At 36.7% G+C, this 25567-nt stretch overlaps 1 protein-coding gene across 3 annotated transcripts in view; it reads right to left on the reverse strand.

Annotated features, from left to right (window-relative positions):
- Positions 1 to 5852: 5852 nt before the first annotated feature.
- The window catches only part of LOC114653468 (cadherin-18), a 1070530-nt gene continuing 1050815 nt past the window's right edge, over positions 5853 to 25567 (reverse strand). For all 3 annotated transcript variants that reach the window (XM_051928932.1, XM_051928933.1, XM_028803814.2), the window contains one exon: positions 5853 to 6586. In XM_051928932.1, the coding sequence (XP_051784892.1) occupies positions 6096 to 6586 (491 nt within the window). In that variant the 3' untranslated portion in view covers positions 5853 to 6095. The remainder of the gene's footprint in view (positions 6587 to 25567) is intronic.

Here is a 25567-nt window from a genome sequence, read left to right on the forward strand (position 1 = left end):
TAGTGTCTTTTCCATGCTCATTGTTTGCTATTTTCCATCATTTTGTATGCTCACATCATGCAAAACATATGCATTTTTGCTAAAATATTCTTTATTAAATACTTTCAAAGATTTATGGAGCCCTGTAGGTGTCAAGCAAAAAATAAAAAACCTGTTCAAATGAATTATTAACCCCTTTGAACGAATTAATAATTAATTATCAGTTCGAACAAATTACCCAATTCATTCGTTACTTTACATAAATCATTCAAACTGTTTATTTATTTTATTTCAGAAGCTATTTATTTTTCATGGTATTCAGTTTAGTGAACCGGATCCAGAACAGTATAGCTAGCCAATAGTTTCAGTTTATTCTGTTACGGTTAATGGTCATTATCAACTAGATTTTAAACTTACCTTTTCTTCTATTAATGTTTTCCACCATGGACTCCAGAATATCACGTTCTCAGAGAAAATTCCATACATCAATTCTCTTAACTTTTCCTGCATTTCAAGACTCCCCAAAAGAACTATTTCAACTGCGGTGGTCTTCCAACTAGTTCATCTTCCAGTTAACTGATGTTAACACACACCTTATACTTCACTTATGTATCACTGAACTGTATGCTAAGAAAAATGTACAGGGCTCTGTAATAAACACTGGACTGCAAGGTGGAAAAATAATAATAATCTGCTCCAAAGGAGTAATGAAGAACAGGGCTTCATACTATTGAAATAAGAGTCAGGGAAAAAAAATCCATTCGAATGAGTTAATTTGTTTGAATGAGTTAGTAATTCGTTTGAACAAGTTAATAATTTGTTTGAATGGATTAATAATCCAATTGCACAGATTTTTTCCTTTTTTTTTGCATGACACCTATGGGGCTCTGTAGAAATTCAAACAAGTACACAAACAGGAAATGCTTCTAAATTGGATTACACCTGAATTTAAAATCCACCTATCCCCCTTATTCACTGGGTTAAAGTCCTAGCTTCAGATATAAAAGGAGACACAGGAAGGATGACTTTAAACACTGCAGTATTCGTTCTCAAATATTATTGGGACAACTTTTAAGTATTATATATTTTTGTAGAAATGAACACAAATATCTGCTTTTCTGTCAGACAGCTGTATGTATTCACAAAAGCTCACCAAAATGATACTTAAAGGAATAATCCATCCAAAAATTATACATTTTATAATATGTTTCTTACCTCATATGCTTTACTGTATCTCATAATGTTTAATCTCATAATGTCATGCAGAATGGGGAGAAAGATATTTATGAAACAAGTACTGTACAATGGCAATCAATGTGAAAAACTCTCATCATAAAAAGAAAAAAATATTACATTACCTGTGTTGCATAATTGACATATCTGTTACCCATTCTTTTGCTCTAAATATATAAAAGATATTGTTAGTTACATCTGGAATTATCACCTAGGACATACAGTAAATAGGAAAAGTCAAAACTCACTTCATGAAATGAAGACAGGACTTTTGACCAATGGATGATGGAGGAGGCGGGGTTTCATGTCATAAAGTTTGTCCTGTGAGTCTTTAGGCTACCTGTTTATGTCTTCAGTGATAATTACAATTGTTTAGCACAAAAGCATTCATTTTGCATATTTTGAGAAAGTGACTGGATCACAGAATTATGCAATGTTACAGTGTCCCCTCATGTCCTTCGGTATGTCCTTCTAACACTGTAACCTGCTAGGCCAATATGTCAATAATACACGTAAGATTTAGAAGGGGAGATGACAGAGTGGAACCATGGAAGAGGGGAATGAGCCACTGCTCCTACAGCTGGATCTACAAATACATTGGGGACATAATCAGTTAAATTTCTGCCTGCAGGACATTTAATAATAGAGAGGACATGAGGCAATTTAATAAAATGTATAAGTTTAGATTATAAAGTTATTTTGGCAGGGTATGCCCAAAGTGATTAGGGATCCAACACAAATGTATCAGTGTAAATTCATGCAGATTCATTAAGACAGAAATCATAATCACTTTGTAAGCAAGAGCCTTTGGAGAAACAAAGCTATTCTGAGTTTTAAAAATAATTAAAGTTAACAGGCAAGGTGTTTTATAAGATATTGCACTAAACAGAATGCATAAAATTTCCTTTTGTTACATTTTTGGGGGAGGCGTGTGGGGGGGTGATCTGCTTGACAGAGGCAGAATGTGTTCACTTTATAAATGGGTGAGTATGGAAGTTGGCATACTGTGACACTGAATGGCCTCTTTTTTGACTCCCTCCAGTGCTAGGCCAACATATTCAAACACATGGGATCACCTCTCTACCTCTAGTAATGTTTTGGGGTCCTGGTGCCAAGTGCTGATATCAAACTGTTGTCTGCAATACAAGTTTGAAAAGTGACCTGGACACTTTGTTTATTGGAAATGGGAACAACGAGTTCATCTTAGAAGTCCACAACTCATACAGGGTGTTGATGTAAGTACCTTCTGAAAAGCTGATTTGCCGATTTATTCCATGCTTTCTGTATTTCATCTCTTTCTCTTAAACATTAACTTAATGATAAGTCCAAGCCAGACTACAAAAAACTTTAAAGTTATGGTGCTTGGTCTCGACATGAACATTTCATTTGGTAGTTACGTAGATAAAAAGACTGAAAAAGACTGAAAGATGGCAAAGGATACGTCTCACACAAATGTTAGAAGTTTTTTTTTTTTTTTTTTTTCACACAGAGAACTATAGACACATGGAGCAATGTACGTACCAAGTAGTGAGATAGACAGTAAGATGTTAGGGACCTTAAAAACAGGATGTGATGTCATTTTTGAGAAATTAAGTGAATAGGACTTGCTTTTTTTGACATGCTCTCATAAAAAGTGTTGATTTCAGTCCGTGGGTAACAAATGTCCTATAGTATCTTAAATGGGAAAAATGAAATTCTCACTCGGAGGGCCTGTTCAAAACCTTTTTAAAATATGGCAGGATCAAATCAATAACATTTTAGAATATTCTTCAATATCGGGGAAAAGGATACTCTTCCTTCCTTGGAGCTTCGAGCTTGGAGATTTGCTTTGTTGCCTGGTTCTCCTCTCTTTCTGTTGGGCGGGAGTTTTGTTACGTTTGATTTGATTCTTTGGATTATTATTTGTTCATAATTAAAATCAATTAAAAAATGTACATTATGTTTCTCTATTGCACCTTACTTGGTCTTGTAGTCTTTCTCATAAATCTGTCTAGCCAACAAAGCTGCCATCTACTACTGGTTTTTCCTCAGCACATCCTTCTGTTTCAACAAGATGTTTATGTGTTTTCTTTTTTTCAAGGTGCAATTTGACTGAATATTGTAGCTGCTAGAATTTCTAATAGGTTGTCTAGGATATGGTTTCTCCACTCTGAATCTTGCAACTGTGGTTAAGGTTACATCTCAGATTTTTCACTCTTTGCTGCTATTAAAAAATGTAAACTCATTATGTCAAAATCTAGAGTCCCTTTAATTCCATTAAAAACATATATTTATAAAAAATAACATAACAAAACTAATATTTTGTTTGTATTCTGAATCCTGGTAATAAAAAAGCCATTTAGTCCTATTTCCCATGCAAAGAAAAATGGCCAAAAATTGCAGTGTCCAGATATGCAAAGCTTATAGAAACCTGTGCACAGACTCAAGGTTGTAGTGGCTGCCAAAGATCCATCTACTAAATACTGACTTGAAAGTGGGGAATACTTATCCATCCATCCATTTTCCAACCCGCTGAATCCGAACACAGGGTCACGGGGGTCTGCTGGAGCCAATCCCAGCCAACACAGGGCACAAGGCAGGAACCAATCCTGGGCAGGGTGCCAACCCACCGCAGGGGAATGCTTATGTAATCAGTTATTATGTATTTTATATCTGGAATTAATTTAGATCACTTTGCAGAGATCTGTTTTCACACTACCATTAAAGACTCTTTTTATGTTGATCAGTGTCAAAAAAGCCAAATTAAATCCAATGTGATCCAATGTTGTATACCAAAATGTGAAAACATTCAAGGACATGAATTCTCTTTTATAGTCAATGATAGATAGATAGATAGATAGATAGATAGATAGATAGATAGATAGATAGATAGATAGATAGATAGATAGATAGGCTTTAATTGTCCCAAGGGATAATATGTGGTGAACTCTAACAATGCATTACTGGCTTTTCACTCAGCTGAAAAAAACATTATGTTCTGAAAACAATCAGCAGTTTGTAAACTGCTGGTATATGCCTGCTAAAAAGCTGTATATATACAGTATATAATCTGCTGAAAAAAATTAAAGGAACACTTTGAAAACACATCAGATCTCAATGGAAAAAAAATCCTGCTGGATAACTATATTGATATGGACTGGGTAATATATTAGGAACGAAAGGATGCCACATCGTTTGATGGAAATGAAAATTACCAACCTACAGAGGGCTGAATTCAAAGACACCCCAAAAATCAAAGTGAAGAAATGATGCGGCAGGCTAGTCCAGTTTGCCTGAAATTTCATTGCAGCAACTCAAATTTGTACTCAGTAGTTTGTATGGCCCACCATATGCTTGTATGCATGCCTGACAATGCCGGGGCATGCTCTTAATTAGCTGACGGATGGTGTCCTGGGAGATCTTCTCCCAGATGTGGACCAGGGCAGTGAGCGCAGAGCCCACTAGAGGATGTCAGGCCCTCAGGCCACCCTCATGAAGTCTGTTTCTGATTGTTTGGTCAGAGACATTCACACCAGTGGTCTGCTGGAGGTTATTTTATAGAGCTCTGGCAGTGCTCATCCTGTTCCTTCTTCCCCAAAGGAGCAGATACCGGTCCGGCTGATGGGTTAAAGACCTTCTACGGCTCTGTCCAGCTCTCCTAGAGTAACTGCCTGTCTCCTGGAATCTCCTCCATGCCCTTGAGACTGTGCTGGGAGACACAGCAAACCTTCTGGCAATGACACGTATTGATGTGCCGTTCTGGAGAAGATGGACTACCTGTGCAACATCTGTAGGGTCCAGGTATCGCCTCATGCTACCAGTAGTGACACTGACTGTAACCAAATGCAAAACTAGTGAAAAAACAGACAGAAAAGATGAGGAGGGAAAAATGTCAGTGGCCTCTACCTGTTAAACCATTCTTGTTTTGGGGGTTGTCTCGTTGTTGCCCCTCTAGTACACTTCTTGTTAATTTCATTAATACCAAAGAAGCTGAAACTGATTAACAACCCCCTCTGCTACTTAACTGACCAGATCAATATCCCAGAAGTTTCATTTACTTGATGCTATACTCTCATTAAAAAGTGTTCCTTTAATTTTTTGAGCAATATATATATATATCTGTATATTTATAAACAAAAAAAAAATTGAAAACAAAGTACATAAGCATTCTGTAGTGCCTTATGTTCATTAAAGAAAAAAAAACTATGCATATAATTTTTGGTATTAACCTTTTTATCCAGATTTGGCATTGAAGTATTTGATTGTTAACTATGGACTAAATGTATTTGTTTAATTTATTTCTATTAATACTTTTATCACATTATGTTATTTATTTATATTTCCACAACATTTTTAGGCAAGTGTCATGATAATAAAAGCCTGAAAAAAGGTATTAGCTATATATGAAATATTGGCTGACTTTAACTTTTCTGCGGTGGGCTGGGTTTGTTCCAGCTTTGCACCCTGTGTTGGCTGGGATTGGCTTCAGCAGACCCCCGTGACCCTGTGTTAGGATATAGCAGGTTGGACAATGACTGACTGACTGACTTTAACTTTTTATGCTAATGTCTTTATATTTATACAATAAATTATAAATGTGTGTCATGGTGCAAAATTAACTCATAACAAATGAAATAAAGAAAAAAATCCATTGCTTACACTTCAGTACATGTATTTACTTAACTGGTTCTATGGACTTTATTCATCAATAAAAAATATACACCAGGGAAAATAATTGTCTTTTTTGTATTTTCAAAATCAGTTATCTTTTTTTGTTCCACTTGTAGAACCCAAGATCAGAAAATGAAAAAGGGCACTTGTTTCTACAGTAAAAGTGAACAACTGGTACAGTTCAAAAGCTTTTTTTATTTAACTGAGGTTTTTCTTTTTTACAGTAACAGACACTAAGTGGTTTGTTCTGACTCTTCTTCACCATAGAGTTCAGCAAGTTTTTGAAATTCTGGTCCCCAGTCACAAAGGTAATTATAATCCTGCTCGGAGTGTGTGGTTGCTGAATCAAGAGAACTAATTGACCCAGCAAGTGATCCATGACCCTCATATGCATATGTCTGAAGGGAATCGTATGGAGGAACACTAGTATCAAGGTCAGCTTCTATAAGTCTTTGTTTTATAAAGTCATGTACGTTGACACCGTCAAGGACCAATGGTGGGCTGTTCCTGGGAGCTGTCTGAATATCTGGCCTGACATCTCTTCGAAATTTTAGGTCTTCTGCTGCTGCTGGATTTCTTAGAGCACTAATATCAAAAGCCTCTGTGTCCTCCTCTCCTCCACCTTCATCATCATAAGTGACAACATTTTCTCGGATGTCCTCCTCTGAAATAATCAGTGGCTCTTTTTTGCTCCTCCTCAGTGTAATAAATAACACCACAATCACTAAAAAAAAACAGAAAATATTTAGTTGTAGTGGTACCATATTGCAATGGCATTATGCTATTATTGTACAAATGCAACATACTTATTGATTTCTATAACCTTGCTTTCTAGCATCATTTGATAAACATCCTGTCAATTATATACAGCATCTTAGAAAAGCTTTGAACAAGCAAATGTTTTACAGTAGCAGACTGAGTTTACATACATGTTGCAAATCATATTATTGAAATACACAAGTATTTACATACCAACCACAAACCCAGATGAGCAGAGATATACAGTAGAGTGCTTTATTGTTACAACTACAATATTATCACAAAGTTGGAAAGTAAACAGTAAATTAATAACACCAACAATAAGTTTGCTTTTCTGACAATGGTTGTGCAAGAATGCTTTGCATGTACATAAAGGCCAATGACAGATTTCATTTTCATAGTCTTAGTGAGGCAGAGGCAATCACAGTTTACTCTTGTGACTGTCAGTCACATAGTCTGACATACCCAGCAACTGTGTCCAACTAGTCTGTGGAACACCCTGATGAAAAGAAATTGGGGCTGGCTCTGTGTGCCGGAGAGCTGACAAGCAGTGAGCACTCTCCCCTACGTTTAATGCACATAATGCAGCGATGAGGAATTAGGAAATCAGGTGTTTTGGACCTTGCCAACAGAAGAGAAGTTTGTTTGACTGATTTCTCACGTTTTACATACCATGAGAGAATGTAATTAAGTAAGAAAAAAAAAACCTGTCCACCAACATCATCTCCGTCAGGTAGCAAATTATTGGCTGTCATAGAAAGGAGTGAACGCACAATACTTTGGAATTGTGAAACTACACTGAAATGTCATCATAAACGTACATAATTTGACATCCCCATTCTAGTCAAGTTGATTGACATGCTCTGGCAATGTCATCATGTTTGACCATCCATCCACCTAGAAGCCACATAATGTGACATTGCCTTAAAGTTATATAATTACCAATCAATCCAGAATTTAGTGTAATTTTCTACAGCCCAGATAGAAGTTGTTTCTTGAGCGAAACACTGAAAAAAATCAAGAATTATTTCATGATGCTTGCATGTATACATTCATTTTCTGAATCTTGTACTTGATAGAAGAAGGCTGTCTTGGCTACAAGATATATAAGGAAAAGACCAGTTGTCAGTGAAATGTGAGGTCATCACAGAGCATCCTCACAGCAGACAAGTTCAGAACAAGCCTGAATATCAATAATTAAAAATCCACAAAAACAGAGAAAGAGAAGAAAAAAACAAAGACCCAAAATGTATTTACTAACTAAAGTGAGTTCCACAAAATTAGAGTATGCCAACAACCTATCTTTACATCTTTGCAATATTCTAAAAGTTTGGAGAATTTAGAGAAAACTCTTCTTAGTATGGGAAATACATTCAAACTTTACACTGACAGTGTCTGGACCAGAAATCAAACCCTGATCTCTGTAGCTATAAGGCAAAGTGATGTCTCCTGTTCGACTGTATTATCTATGATGTTCACAGCTATTTAAAAGTATGTTTTTTATATAAAATAATAAAGTATTCTAAACCATGTGAAAAATATGCATAGAAAAACAATTATTTTTAAGTCATATCAGGCGCAGTTAATATGCTTATGTAGAAGAAAAAGAAATCTTATGAATTTATTAATAGATGAAAATGTATTTTTATATTTACCTGATTTCAAAGTGAATTAACAGGAAAAAAAAAAACAAAAATAACAGAGAATTAAGCCTTTAAAGCTATATCAAAAACATAATTTTTTAAAATGTCTGGCAAATGTAAACAACACACCGGTGTGCTTTTGTGAATGAAGAGAAAAGAAAACAAAGCAGCTGATCAAATTAGATAAAGTAGGGGTGACATGACTTAGTGACTGTGAAACTGTTTGGAATAAAAAGCTGGAGCAACAGGAGGTCCACAGGACTGAGTTTGAGAACCACAGAAGTGACATAAAAAGTCATTCAACTTTATCTTGCTTTTTGGCTGTCAGCTACTAGATACAACTAAATTATACACTCCAGGTAATTTTCGTCGACATCTGTTTTCTACTCTTTATGTTAACTTTTGTCAACTCCGCCTCACAGCCATGGGCCATGTCATGTCATTCGAGTGAAACCTGCAGGAAAACTGAGAGTAAACACTTACTCTGTTCACTGAGAGCTAGTTTTTATTTGATTGGTTAGAATTTGTGATAGACATTTTGAGTGAATATTCAGCCACATGTCACAAAGCTACAGTGGCAATCTCTTTTAATCTGCATACTTTGTGTTGGTTTTCCTGCAACAAAATGCCAAAATGATATGCTGGCTTGTGAATCTAGCCCCAGATTAAGCTAGAGGTATATACAATTGTTTTCTCCCTCAAACTATAAGTAAATTTCATGTCACGGCCAGGCTTCCTCGTCTGACTGGGGTTCAGATTCATGCTTGATTCATTGATTTATGTTGAATATGATCATTTTACTTTTTTGATTATGTGCATTAATCTTTGTTTTTGATGTTGTTTATGTATGTAAACTGCCTGTGTTATGTTCTATGTGATTAACGGGTGTCCCCCAAGAGGTGGGACCATCTGCCAATCCCGGTCAACAACTGCCCTACTCCCTATGAATCTAGAGGGTCTCCCACAGTTCCTGGTGGTTCATTTCTAAAGCACAAAGTAGTGGTGAGTTTACTTGTGTTTTACTGTGCTTAATGTAGTTATAGATTTTTTTGACTTGCTGTGGTTTTGACTTCACCTTTGGATGGTGTTTTGGAAACACTGTTTGTCTGGGATTGCCTCGTTGGCAACTCATTTATGCCTTTTGTGCCCTTTGGAGCTGCTTATTGGGTATTTTTTGTGATAATAAATCTTTTTATTTATAAAGACTCTGTGTTTGTTCTTATTACTAGCTAGAGTTTGAAAGAAATAACTCCCTCTAGCAGGTAATTTTTGGAAGTGCTTTTGGAACTTATTGGGACTTACTCTACATTGGCACAAATAGGGAAAGCCCAGAATCAGAACAATTCTTATATTCAAGGCCAGCAAGGCCTTCTCTGCTGGTCTAAACACAAGTCAAAATCACTGACTTATGTTTTGTTTTATTATTTTTTCATTTTTTTTTAATATATTTTTCCAAGAATATTTATTAAATAATTCCCAATACTGAGCCGTAAGGCAAAGCTCTCAATTTACCAGTCGATCTATGTTTCTACCCTCATCTATGGTCATGAGCTATGGGTAGTGACCGAAAGAACGAGATCGCGAATACAAGCGGCTGAAATGAGTTTCCTCCACAGGGTGTCTGGGCTTTCCCTTAAAGACAGGGTGAGGAGCTCAGTCATCCGGGAGGGGCTCAGAGTAGAGCCGCTGCTCCTCCGCATCGAGAGGAGTCAGATGAGGTGGCTCGGGCATCTGATCAGGATGCCTCCTGGACGCCTCCCTGGTGAGGTGTTCCGGGCATGTCCAACCGGGAGGAGGCCCCGGGGAAGACCCAGGACACGCTGGAGGGACTATGTCTCCCGGCTGGCCTGGGAATGCCTCGGAATTCTCCTGGAAAAGCTAGAAGAAGTGGCCGGGGAGAGGGAAGTCTGGGCATCTCTGCTCAAGCTGCTGCCCCCGCGACCCGACCTCGGATAAGCAGAAGAGGATGGATGGATGAATGGATAATTCCCAATAGTCTATTGTCTTCATTTCATAGCTTTTCTCTTGGTTGCTCTGCTTCCAGTAGTGTATGTTAGAACTATTATCCAATCATGTTTCAGCCATCGTGTGTTACCAGGATAAAAGGAATCTGCCTTGAGCCTTCAGAATCAGCAGTGTGAAAACCTGTAGCTTAGAACAGATTGCAATGAAACTTTTGCTTTAACCAATCAGATTTTGAGTTGGAGACCGAGGCCATCTAGCAGGCATATGATAACATCAGCATTTTCAGGTCCTACAACTGAATGGTCAGAGAGCGATCTGTAGCAACCTGCTTAAGCTAAAACATATTTGTGTAGATTTAATAGCTATTTTTTCAACCCACAATGGCTGACTGAAGTGAGGAAACTGATTTAGTTGCAGATATACTTACAAAGCCATTTTCAAGACGGACTTTTCAAGAAGGGCTGGACATCATGAGAGAAGGTTGGCCAAGGTTTGTCTGCCACTTTCAATCCAGTAACTACGAGTGGTGCCCTTGGCTCACAGCCTGTGTGGAGCACTGCAAATTGTATTGCTGGGAATGTCTGTTATTTGCAACAGATTGACTTGGTGTTTGGAGCCACACTGGATTTACAAACTTGAATTGTCTTTAGACATCAAAGAAAGTGATAATGTTACATTAAAAACACAATAAAACCAAAAACAGAAATAATAATAAAATATTGAAACATATATTTAAATCACAACAAAAAGGCTAAATAATAAGAAATGAACTCCTCGCTGTACCATAGTACCATAACACTTTGAGTCTTGAAAAGCATTGCTTGTGAGTTTATTTATTGCTTATACAATTTACTTAAGAGTTTGAAAGAATTATTATTAATATTTGAATGTTTTTTATGTATAAATATGTTTTTGTACATGCCGTTTATGATTAAGTAGCACCATAAAATTTATACTAATGTCAGATGGCTCTAAATGATACAACAGGTTAAGGAAACAAATAAGTGATTACTTTAAATTGTGCCTATGGTGATTGTGCCTTATTTGTAATATTGGTTAAAACTATTTTTTTGTATGTTATTTTCAGTTTCACAATGTTGGTCATTCAGTACAGAGCAATACATTTAAGTTAAGTCTGTTCAGTTTACTTTAGTGCTTGACTTTTCATTTGTCACCTAGTTAGCTGTCTGTTGAGCTTTGCAAGTTGTACAGTTGAGAAGTGTGTTGTGGACATGCATACGACTGGCTGATGGAACAAGTGAGCCACCACACCAGGGTTTGACATTAATGAGGTATATCCAGAGTGGCTGCAACATTTTTGCTTTTCTGTTTGCTTTGTATTCTTCTAGTTCTGCATTAAGTACTTAATAAAGAATCAATTTTTGTATATTTGTGGTCTCTTTTTGTCATTAATCTTTGTACAGGGTGCTATATATGCGATACATTCTAAAAAAAGTCCTATACAAATATTATAAAAATGCTGTCAATATACTTTAAATAGGGCAGATTCTTCTGATCTGTATCTATCTATCTATCTTGTGGTTGATGACAATATTGAAAAGACAGAGTAAAAAAAAGCAGAGAAAACAAAATGAAACTAGACATTCACCTTTATGGAATTTGAAAAAAAAATACTTTAGTAAAAAATTATACATACTAAAGTCCTTCTCTTAGCTTGATTTACATATTTAGCATAGCTCATACAGGCTTTTTAGACTCCCTTTTCACTTTAACCTTAGCAGAATACTAAAAGGAATGTAAAGTGCTAATAAATAATTGAGGTTGTTTTTCAATTAAACCTCCTTCATGCCTTTTTAAATAACTCATACGACAACTGTAAATACTTGGATTATTGTGTCATAAAAATAGTGACACTGTGTTTTCAGATCTTCACAGGATGCAATTCAGCAAGGATTTTTTACCTCTGTGAAAAGCTTTATATCCTGCTTGGCAAAAGCTTGATAAAGTTAAAAGGAATTTTACACTTATTATGCGGAGTGGTGGCTCTGAGGCTAGGGATTTGCACTGGCAATCGGAAGGTTTCCGGTTTGGATCCCGTAAATGCCAAAAGTGACTCTACTTCATTGGGCCCTTGAGCAAGGCCCTTAACCAGCAATTGCTCCATCCTGGGTATGACGTTAATCTGCATCCAGCCCTGCATGTAGGCCCTCCAACCTGCAGGGAAAAACCTGGGGGTTGGTGGCAGAATTGGCACTCCAGCCACTGGTTCCATTCCATCTGAACTAGTGTGGTGCTGTGGTGTCACTTGTTGCATGGCTGCACTCGGGGTCCTAATCTGGGATCCTGAGTTGGTTTGTCATGTGATGGGTGCGGCAATGTGCTGTATCAGAACGTGCTCATAACCTCTATGTAAAACTATACAGAACAAAAAAAAATCTGAAATAGTTAACATTACCGCCAATGTAGTTCACACTAGACTGATCCAAGCTTACTTGATGGTCCACATGGTCAAATATGTTTAAATTTAAAATGTGTTGTAACACCACATGACAAAACCTTCTCAAAAATGTACGAAACCCAATCGATATTTTCTTGCAGCAGATCCCTTTTAAAATTCTGTGAGATAACAAATGTTGAAATATCCTACTGTGTGAAGCAAATGAGTGAGAGATTTATAATAAAACAATTCAGTAGCTCATAATATTCACAGGCTACAAGGATACAGGGGAACAAGGGAAACAAGGTGAATCTATGGGGTATTCATTTGTCAGAGATATGAAAGTTTGCATATATAACATATATAATGAATGTAACAAGATTAAATTGAAATATATATGTCAGTCTTTCAAACCTACTACACCTACTACAGTTGCAGAAGCTGGAATGAGTACAGGGCTATAAACAACCCTGCATGCACAAATACACTGGGCCAATTTAGGTCTGCCAGTTTGATATCTTTGGAATAAATCAGAAAACCACAATACTCTGAGGAAACCCCATACAGACGAGTGGTGAACAATCAAACACCTCACAGCCAGTGACCATGTTGCAGACTGAACCCTGCTTTATCAAAGTAGCAGCACTAACCTTTGAGCCATATTACTGGCCTAATCAGACAACATAAACAATAAATTATTATATTAAATTGTGAATGTATTTTTAAGTAGTTGGTGCAGTGAAAAAGCGTGGCGGTAATATTCTCCCTATCCAACAGCAAGAGAACACAGTAAAAAGAACACACAGTGTTGATTGTTTTATGAACACTCAACAAAAGATGGTCCTAATATTTTACACTAAGGTGGCATTCAAATTACAATTGTTACTGAATCAGTAATTATGACAGTACTTAAGTCAAAGGCTTACTGTAAGTAAGAAGTAATAAACACTATGATGCTAAATTTTAGAACGATGGAAAACACAATGGAAGCATGCAGTCCGCCAAAGTCCACTGCTGCAGATTTAAGTTTGTTGAAACAGTTTTACAAAATGTTCTAAAAAAACACCAAAAACTACAGTATGATAAAGCAAAAACATCCATTCAGAAATGAGTTATACCACTGCACTTCCTATAATTATATAAGATGAAAGTACTAACTAACCACTAACTGTTTCTCCAAATAACACTTTTATTAAAATATTTATAAATACTGTACAAAAAAAGGAAAATTAAATAATTATCGACACAACATATCCACCTGTAAGAGGCAAAAACTATAACTATACTGCCATCACCGGGCTATTCATCTGGCATTTTGAAAAATTAACTAAAATGAATGACTGATTGTCTTAATTTTCCCTTTTGAACTTCTGTGAATTAAACCTACAGTAGGCACTAGTGCTGTGAACTATGAACAATATCCACTGCCAGTACCATTTATAAAGGTTAAATTGTGATAAATACTCTGACTCAGGTGGAAATGAATAAATTGTTTATTGCTTTGTATTTCCCTTTGAATTCTTATAATCCAACTAATCTTTCTCAATAATCTCTTTCCTGACACGGAGCATGAATCAGTTTAATTCTGTATAAGATGCTAAATTCCCTTAAAATATGGGCCATTAAAGTATGGTGTGATTGTGTACAATCTAACCATTGGTCAGTTAAACATCGTAAGTATATCATCTTTAAGGTTAGATCAAATGTTCCATTTTTGGGTTGTTATTCCCGTGTTTTCACATTTAAACTCCCAGGAGATTTATACCAATATTTTCATTTGATTCCTATGCAAAGCTGCAGCTTCTTAAACATGCGGTTACTTTATATAAGTTAGTTTTGATTGATCGGCTACATGAAAAGTGTCAGTTTAGTACTGTGTTTAGGTTCTTCGTACCTGGCATACCCACTTAATTAAAGTGACAGAAGCCTCAAGTGAATACTGTGGTGTTAAAGAATGAACATCTCAACAGTAACTAAAGTTACAAACACCAGAATGGTAGATTTGGAAGAAGGTGAAAGGGGGGGCTACAAGGTTTTTGTAAGGGCACAGTTAGTTTCTTTAGTTTGGCAAGTAATACTAAATTCTTTATACTAAAGAAAAATGCATATTTTTTACAATTATGCCTGATTTTTGGAAGGGATGTTTTCAAAGAAAAAAATACAATAATTTAATAAGGCTAATTTTGGACTCTCATATTTGCAATTACTGAATGGATAGAGAGAAAAGACATGCCTGGTTATCATTTTGATGTAATTTTGACACCATTTCTATATAAAGATGAAGCTTGTTTCTTTTATGCTCCATATGTTAAGCAAAAATGTAGGGGAAAAAATGAAAAGAAATAAATAAAGTTTAAGGAGGTTAATCTCAGTTGTGAAGTGAGAGAAGACTTAAAAATAAAAACTATGTCTGATGCATAATTTTGTTCTATTTAAATGTGAGAAATGTTGCTTAAAGAAAACTATTGTACCTAAATTACAGCAAACACGGTTGTAATAATTAGGAGAATGTCAGCAGCATTTCTAACTTTATCAACTAATGTCAGAGTGCACACCACAGAGGACCTACAGCAGTGGTACCCTTTATGAATATCTCAGCAGTCAATCAAACTTGAATTATTCATAATATACTTTCTTCATCAATCTGTGCAGAAACTTCTGTATTAGGGACTGGACTCTAATTATGAATGGTGTTATCTATCACTGGACTCACTAGTGCATATGATTTGGGATTGTGATAAATTAAGAAAATGTTGGGAGAAGTCACTTTGATTATTGATCAGAAAGCACAGGAGTTACAATTATTCCTAATCCTCTAATGTTACTGTTTTGGATTATGTTTTATACATTGTAATATAACCTTTATAACATTGTGTATCTCGTTGTTTGGTGTGTAACTCTTTTATTTATTTATTTTTAGCACACTTGGTCAAACGTGGCAGAAGTCAGAACCACTTCAGGACAACTTACAGTGGCAGTAACCATTTTAGTAGAAAAAAATATGGGGCAATTAAGAAAAATATTTACTGCCAGACCTGGGCCCTCATGCCAAAATGTGCTTACGCACAGAAAAATCCAGATGCATGAATCTGTGCGTTCGCCAACTTCCGCATTCTTCCGCTACATAAATCCCGGTCAGCGTGAAAAGTAACGCTCATGCACGCGCCTGATGTCCCGCCCCAACTCCTCCCAGAATTATGCCTCTTTGAATATGCATATCAATATAAATAGCCCTTAACCTCAGCGTTCTGTGAAAAGATAATGGGAAAAGCAAGAGGGAAAATGGAAGAATTTCAGCGAATACCAAATGAAGGCAAAGAAAAACATACTATTTGTTGGTTTAAACAGTTATATAAGCAACAAAAGGAAGCAGATCAAGTGACATAGCGTGTCAGAGAAACTCGAAAGTTCAAGTTCACAAAGTCGCACAGTGCCTGAAATAAAAAAGAAGTTATCACATATCAAAATCGGCGTGAAAAGGTGACTCGTAGCCCACCGTCTGAATGTCATATGAAAGCTTATTAGGGTACAGTGATAAAAAAAAGGCACACAGTGTGAAAAAAAGCACGAAATGTCAAGTTTAATCTAGAAATTTCCACTTTAATCACATAGTTTATTTTGTCATTAAAGTAGAACATCATAAACTTCATCTTAAAATCGTTTAATTTACTAGTTTCTCAAATCCCATCGTAACTAAAGTAGCACGTTAAATGCTTTGTTGTGTATTTGATCTTCTATGAGCTCTATGTGCCTGAATCACTACGTGCTCTTCCTCCGACAGGACACAGAATCCATTACTTTCGTAATATTACAGCTCTCTGAATAATTAAAATACTGAGATGTATACGTCATATCATTTTCATGATGATATGAGTTAAAGCATGTTATTAAACATGGGAACACGGTGGTTCAGTGATTGTTCATGTCCTACGCAAGATGCTTGCTGCGCCATGCGCGACCTTCGATGAAATGCTTTATTACAGAAGTACTGTCTTTTTCAAACGTACTAACCCCCAATTCCTGTCCTTACTTTTCTTTCTCCAAATACCCAAACGCCACACAATCAGCTCAGTAACAGACGTTAAGCCATCTGTAAGCTTAGAACACCAATTCTTCAAAACTTTTAAGGAACATCGAAATATCTTCGTAATGTTTAATTATTCTATTCATCTATCCTTCCAGTGTCGCGCCAGCCACAGCATGAATACAGCGCGAGGCAGGAAGAATCGGTGAACGAAGCTCAAGTTTCTCGCTAGCGCTGCGGCACCGTGTAGTTAAAGTTTTATCTGTATAATATAATAAATATATTTTGCTGCATTTCATCTTAAAAATGACATCGTCATCATTTGTAAATATGTGCTTTATAAAGTGGCTCAGGTTGTGCAATATTATAACTGTATAATAAGTACAATTAACTCACTGTAACTTGCAAGTACAAACAGTTCTACAAGGAGCACTTGATGGACTGATTGAGTGCGTGTATAGTTCCTGGGATGAAACTGTTTGTGAACCGCGAGGTCTGAAAAGGAAAGGCTCTTAAGTGTTGGTCGGATGAGAGCAGTTCAAATAGTGAATGGCTGAGGCAGTGTTTGCTTGATTCTGTATACCGATAATTCTCTTTCCGATCGCTGTAGATCTGTGAATCACACTCAGATACAGTGATATAAATACTCCGAGTGGTGCAGTAAGAGTAACATGGAAAAAGATGATCCGCTGTGGCAACCCCTAACGGGAGAGCTGAAAGAAGAAGAAGAAGAAGGTGCAGTGAGAGTAACAACGCTAAAGCAGCTATTGTATTTAGAATAGTTTGACCATTCTGTGGACCATTATATTGTTACAGGTTAATTACAATCAGATGCATTAAACTAATAATCAATAAGCAGTTAATTTCAGTGTATTTAAAAAGTCACGTCAGGAAAAGAAAGGATAACCACACAGGAACAGTAGCACTGCTTTGACGCTGGGTGCCGCCAGTCTGCAAAACCGAGCGGAGAACTTGTGTACGACAGGGTATGAGGTACCATGGAAATGTGGATGGCTTTACGCCAAGTTTAGGTTTTATACATCTCGATTTGAACGTGGAAACGTTCTTATGCAACATTTCTGTGCGTACGCACCGTTTATACATGAGGCCCCTGAACTTTAACCACAACTGATGGCGTAAAAAATGCATGATGTACGGATAGCATGTGCCTTCAATTCATCAAAGATATCCAATGAAAATCAAAGTTAGATTGACCAACTCAGCACTTACTTCACTTGGTCAGCATTGAAAAGAAATATTTGTTAACAAGAAAAACTTACTGTAGTTTTTTGAAAATAAACCTTGTCATGGGAGGGAGGAAGGACGCTACATTAAAAAAATAATGTTTTATATATATTTTATATATATATATTACTGGAGCTGATAATGTCACAACAAAAATTGGGGACTCATGTATTAGACCATTTAGTATAGAGATTGCTAATGCTTCCATCATCATTTATTAACTATAACTTTAATTTTTAGCCTTATTGACAAAATTCCCAGTGATACAACTCAGAATTGCAGTGGCCAGCAAAGTTGTACTACTCCTAGAACCGGCACGATTATAATATGCACTGCCCTTCTAGAACGGCAGCAAAGAAAAAAAAAAATAATCTGGGGTGTGAATGACCAACACTACTTTTCTACTACACCACCACAAGTACACACCAGTGAATGCTGGGTTAATGAAAGAAGATACACACACTTACTGTAACAAAAAAAAAACCCTTCATACATAATATCATGCTGCAGCGCTTCCCACCCAACACAAATCACGGTATGAAACACTTAACCACATACAATACTAATATATAAATTTGAGAAAGAGAAAAAAAATAATGTATTCATTTAAATATTTTATGTACAGAATGACTATCACAGTCTTCAGTGGAGAATGAGGCGCCGAACCATACCTCCTGTTCCGGGAAATGTACAGATCAACAGTCCTTTGTGCTGGCCCGTCAGGTCCTCTCCCAAATACCAAAAAGGGAAAATAATTCGTCCTTAAATGAATCCGGGTTCACCTGACATTTTCCATGCGGTGTCAATCTCTTTCCCTCTTTCCTTTTCCTTTGATGGCGTCCACTTCTCTCTTGGCTCTGCGCTTCTCCTCTCCTTTTTCCCACCACCCATTTACATACCGTTGGCTCCTCCCTGTACAGTTTGTTGGGCCCTCCAAGGCAGGTGCTCCCCTCCCCATTTACAGTTGGCCAGCCTTACAAATTAAGCCATTCCACCAATAACAGGAATGGGGAAAGGTACAAACTCACAGTGACACACACGTATTCTAGACAATAGTTACAAAGTGAACACTGAAACTTTGATTCCATGGTGCCAAGTACCTGTGAGCAGCCGTGCATTTTCCAGAGGTAGCCTGTTTTTCAGCAGACTTCTAGCAAGCTCTTTTTAAAGGTCAGAGCATAACTGCAGGGATATTTAAATGTGGAAGCCTCTTACAAAGGAGAGAAAGTCTGGAATGCTTAAGTAGAAGTGGTCTGCTGAAGAGAAGATTGTAAAGAATCAGTAAACATGCATCTGCAGGAGTTTGACTAAGTGAGAGCATGGTCTTCAAGACAGCTCATGAAAGGGGGGTGCATATTTCTCTCCAGTGTCTAGGTCAGTGTTTCCCAAACTCAGTCCTGGGGGCGCACTGTGGCTGCAGGTTTTTGTTCCAGTCAGATTCATAATCAGTGACAACACCTGATAGCACTGATCTCATTTAATTAGCTGGTATTATTTTTCTTTTTTTCTACATTCAGAAAAGCACAGCAGCATGATTTTTACATTTATAAGACATTTAGAAATATTTCTGCTTTTGCTATTAATTTAAATGCTTAGCTCTCTTTTGTTGATTTCATTATATTTTACCCTTTCTCTGTGCAGTTTTTCCCCTTCGTTGTATCTTATTAATAACAATTAAAAATGAGCAGAGCAGACACGCTGGCAAACAACACGGAATAATCAAAGGCTGCAACTACTTTAGCATCAGACCCACTAATTAGTAAATAATGTATTAATTAAACAATTAGAACACCTAGAAAAGTAGAATGAAAATCAAGATGAAAATATTGTCCAAAAGAAAAAAAATACATTATTCCCATATACAGTAACTGCTTGGTACATTTTAATATATATACAGTACCAGTATATATTTTTTTTTACCAAACTTAGTTTTCTAATTTCTATATTGTTCTTAAAACACAGAACTTGGGAAATAACACATCACTTAATTAGCCCAGGAGTCCAATTAAAAACAGAAGCGGGTTGGAACAAAAACCTGCAGCCACAGTGTGCCCCCAGGGCCGAGGTTGGGAAACACTGGTCTAGGTGAATATTTATTCTTTTAGGTTTGCTTAGTATGGTCCTAATAGTATGGAAGCTTTCTTTGGTGTGCTAGAATGAAGTTAGTCAGTTAAACAATAAATAGTTCCATGTTTACAAGAACTGAACCGCTTATTCTGTGTGGTATTTCTGTCTCACCAATGCTGATGTTATAGTATAATTGTCATTGCTTAGCCTGGCACATTGACCACTGCAAGAGGAAAGGTAACTGGTAACTTAAATTAGTAATGACTAAAGGGGATGCACCTTGTTACTGGTTAAATGACTAGGCAAATATTGTAGATTTTTCACAATCTGAACTGAGATTTTCATTAACAGTTTTAGAAAAAGTCTTAAAAAAATAAAACATCATTCAAAACACAATGCCAATATGTTGAAGACGAACTGCTGCTAATACTATGATTATGTTCTTCATAAAGCAAACATCATTCATTATTATTCTGAACGTCTTGTGAAAGTGTGACAAAGAACAACCAACTTGATACCCTTGTTAATGTCCCCCAAGCTGCATGAGTGTATTGGAGTTAAATTCACAGAAGCATAGCGGAGGACAGACAGACTGGCCCTGCCTATTCACACTCAGCAATATGGGAAGTCTGTCCGGTTAAACCTGGGCTTGCCTGGAAGAGTTTCCTGACCTGGGCTTAAAAGGTTCCTGCAGTCAGTATAGACAGGTCCTTGGACTTGGGGGGAAGCCATTGCTGACTGGCTAGGCAAGGAAAGGAGGACAGAGGTGAACTAGTAAGTAAATGGTAATTAGGAGAGACAGAAGGCATAGGGTTTTGTTATGTTTAAGCCCCTATGTGCCTAGGGGATCACTGTTTTGGCCGTTCACCAACTTTGGTAATAAAACCCTTTTCATTTATTACTTTTGTTCTTTCTGGTCACCATTTGGGTTTGGAGGCAAAGCATGAGTGTCCCCTGTGCTTCACAATCTGTAAGCTACACCAATAGGCATAAACCCTCAATTTTTATTACACTGTAGCCTTAGCCACCAAGTGGTAAGTTTATCCTTGGATCCCCACAATGATAAATGTTGTTTTTCAGACAGTATCTTTAGAAACTATTGGTAGGAAAGAATCAAGGTGTGTACAATAATTAAAGTAGGTAATTATGAGGTAGGGTGGCACGGTGGCGCAGTGGTAGCGCTGTTGCCTCGTAGTAAGGAGACCTGAGTTTGCTTCCCGGGTACTCCCTGTGTGGAGTTTGCATGTTCTCCCCGTGTCTGCGTGGGTTTCCTTCTGGTGCTCCGGTTTCCTCCCACAGTCCAAAGACATGCAGGTTAGCTGCATTGGCGATCCTAAATTGTCCCTAGTGTGTGTGGGTGTGTGAGTGTCGTGCGGTGGGTTGGCACCCTGCCCAGAATTGGTTCCTGCTTTGTGCCCTGTGTTGGCTGGGATTGGCTCCAGCTGACCCCTGTGACCTTGTGTTCGGATTCAGCGGGTTGGAAAATGGATGGATGGATGGAATTATGAGGTAAATTATCATGGCTAGACACATAAACCCAAGACTTAAGACAAAGCACTGATTATAAATTCTACACTCCCTTCAATTCAAAATACCTGAATTCACCTACAGTATAAAGAAAGAGATGAAAACCAAGAAAAAACTGAGTTTGGGACACCAAAACTGAGAAAACTGAAATTTTCCTTTGTAAAGCATTTTTGGATTTTCTGTTAGGAGTTAATCAATAAATCAGAAGGCAGTATGATTTGAAGAAAAATGCTGGCATTCTTTCTGATAGTAACCTGATACTGTATGTCATGAAGTATTCAATAACATATTCTCCTCTGTATTGCACAGCATCAGAAAGGTACTCCGTAATCTCATTGTTATGTTTCAACCTATACAACACACTACTTCAGACTAAAGTCACCATCGCTTTGCTTTTGTATCAAACAATTTACTACATTTTAACACTGTGAAAGGAAACTGTTACTCCTGAAGAAAACCCAAGCAAACACAGAAATAATGCACAAAATGTACACAGACGGAAAGAGGGCAGGGAATAGAATCCTAACATCTAGAGCTGCGCTAATCTCTGCACCACAATTACTCCTCACATTCAAGCAGTAAAATATGTATTTTTTTGTGACAATGTTCTTTCCACTTTCTGGCATACTATTTAATACTGGCAGTGCAATGCCTTCACTAAGTTTAAAGATAGGCACAAACAAATGGATTTTTAGTTGATTGGTCAGTCTATTGATTTGCAGTGCGAACATGCTATTGGATCTGCAGCATTTCAAAAGTTACAAAAAATATTCTGTGAATGACAATGTAGGCAATAGTTAAAATGATTGCAATATTTTTCCCCAAATATAAGTAAGTAAATAAATAAGTTTATAATAAAGTATTTTTGGGTAGGATAAAGTACAAATGAAGAGCTATGAAAATTTTCATTTTCATGAATAAATATCAGTATGACAAAAAGAAATAGATATTCTTTACAATTGTTTTACTAAATTCCACACAATTACTCAAGGAGATTTATTCCTAATGCTTCATATCTATTAAATGTGCTGTTACTTATGAAGTGAATGCATTTTTTCTAAATTGAATTCCCCTTTAATAATGGAAAGCTTTTTTGGAATGTTCTCAAAATATTAAATTTCCACTATTTTAGTAACAGATATGTTTATATCATTGAAATGAATTTGATGTCCAAACTAAAGAATATACTTCAACATGATTAAAAACAAAGTCATTTTCACAAAAAATACAGTGTACAGAAGCATTCATAATATTGTAGGAACATGCAGTGTTGAGAGGCTGAAATCATCTTCTCCTCAATCAGAAATAAATGGCAAACTGTATGGGTTCACAGAATAGTAGTCCTAGACAAATCATTGATTATGAAAAATAAATGCTGAGCTTAGACTGAAGTGGCATTTCAATCACTGAAATTAATGAAATGTATAGTGTAAATGCATCACGTCAAGCAATGCCCTCATGTTCATACTGCGTGCAGTTTGCACAGTAGTTTCTGCATAAGTGTAATGATCCAAGGCTATTCTTCCGACAGAGTCCATGACCTTTGATAGTAATGGGAGTAAGAAAGCAATTTCCATATCACATTCGGTCATTGATGATAGCTTCATACTCTTTGCTGATGCCATCATTTGCTCATCAAGTTACTAATAATGACAGTATAGGCTGTCATTCAAAATAAAATATTGCTGCCTTCAAGGTGCTCTCCCTGAACCTTGATTTAAAGTCTTTAAATGCATTGACTGGGATTATGAAAACAAATGGGTCACAAAGAAAAAACCTTGTGAGGAACTATATTCATAATTTATATTTTGCACAGTAGCTTTGAAAATGTCATCCACTTCCTTCGCTAAAGTTTTACTTATTATTTTGGACATACTGTAGTTGGAGAATTTCTGAAACCTTTTATCTTCATGTGGAAAGATGTCAATTTTGTTCAAATGTAAATTTATATTAACTTGGACACAATCCATTAATCTCACAGTTATTGTATTGGTTAAATATTTTATTATATAGCATATCTGATTTTTGTCACATGCATTTTCAGTCTAATATAATTAATAATGTATAAACCTAAAACTAAAAATAGTGATTAAAATCAATATACGAATTTCCATTTTTCGGTCTTAATTAATATTTTGAAGGAGAAGAAATGAGAATGGAAAACCAACACTGTTTTATATTTGACAGGGATACACTTTAAATAATATAGCAAAAGTAAGGTCCCATTAAAGGAAAATGACGGTTGACCTTGACGTATAAACAATACATTTGTAGAGTTTTATTGAAAATGATGTGCCTATATCATCAATGAAATTGTGTTGTCAGCAAAATAATTTTACAAGTGCAACATATACATCTGTGTCAAGATGTGGATTCTGCTATAATAGCCGAGGACATGAGTAATATTACAAGGATCATGGATTAAGCTCAACTTATTTAAAAGGTTTGTTACACATCCTATTGGATGTGATCACAGGATCCTAAAGACTGCACTCAATATTCTCTAAGACACCTACAGTGGTGCTTGAAAGTTTGTGAACCCTTTAGAATTTTCTATATTTCTGCATAAATATGACCTAAAACATCATCAGATTTTCACTCAAGTCCTAAAAGTAGATAAAGAGAAACCAGTTAAACAAATGAGACAAAAATATTTTAGAAGGTCATTTATTTATTAAGGAAAATGACTGAATATTTCATATTTGTGAGTGGCAAAAGTATGTGAACGTTTGCTTTCAGTATCTGGTGTGACCCCCCCCTTTGCAATAATAACTGCAACTAAATGTTTCCGGTAACTGTTGATCAGTCCTGCACACCAGCTTGGAGGAATTTTAGCCCATTCCTCCATACAGAACAGCTTCAACTCTGGGATGTTGGTGGGTTTCCTCACATTAACTACTCGCTTCAGGTTTGTCTACAACATTTCGATGGGATTAAGGTCAGGCCATTGACTTGGCCATTCCAAAACATTAACTTTATTCTTCTTTAACCATTCTTTGGTAGAACGACTTGTGTGCTTAGGGTCATTGTCATGCTGCATGACCCACCTTCTCTTGAGATTCAGTTCATGGACAGATGTCCTGACATTTTCCTTTAGAATTCTCTGATATAATTCAGAATTCATTGTTCCATCAATGAAGCCATCCTGGCCCAGATGCAGCAAAACAGGCCCAAACCATGATACTACCACCACCATGTTTCACAGATGGGATAAGGCTCTTTTACTGGAATGCAGTGTTTTCCTTTCTCCAAACATAACGCTTTTCATTTAAACCAAAAAGTTCTATTTTGGTCTCATCTGTCCACAAAACATTCTTCCAATAGCCTTCTGGTTTGTCCACGTCATCTTTAGAAAACTGTAGATGAGCAGCAATGTTTTTTTTGGAGAGCAGTGGCTTTCTCCTTGCAACCCTGCATTGCACACCATTGTTGTTCAGTGTTCTCCTGATGGTGAACTCATGAACATGAACATTAGCCAATGTGAGAGAGGCCTTCAGTTGCTTAGAAGTTACCCTGGGGTCCTCTGTGACCTCGCAGACTATTACACGGCTTGCCCTTGGAGTGATCTTTGTTGGTCGACCACTCCTGGGGAGGGTAACAATGGTCTTGAATTTCCTCCATTTGTACACAATCTGTCTGACTGTGGATTGGTGGAGTCCAAACTCTTTAGAGATGGTTTTGTAACCTTTTCCAGCCTGAGGAGCATCAACAACTCTTTTTCTGAGGTCCTCTGAAATCTCTTTTGTTCGTGGCACAATACACTTCAACAAACATGTGTTGTGAAGCGCAGACTTTGATAGATCCCTGTTCTTTAAATAACACAGGGTGCCCACTCACACCTGATTGTCATCGCATTGATTGAAAACATCTGACTCTAATTTCACCTTCAAACTAACTGCTAATCCTAGAGGTTCACATACTTTTGCCACTCACATATATGTAATATTCGATCATTTTCCTCAATAAATAAATGACCAAGTATAATATTTTTGTCTCATTTGTTTAACTGGTTTCTCTTTTTCTACTTTTAGGACTTGAGTGAAAATCTGATGATGTTTTAGGTCATATTTATGCAGA

Source organism: Erpetoichthys calabaricus, chromosome 6 (genome assembly GCF_900747795.2).
Source record: "Erpetoichthys calabaricus chromosome 6, fErpCal1.3, whole genome shotgun sequence".
Classification (NCBI taxonomy): Eukaryota; Metazoa; Chordata; class Cladistia; order Polypteriformes; family Polypteridae; genus Erpetoichthys; species Erpetoichthys calabaricus.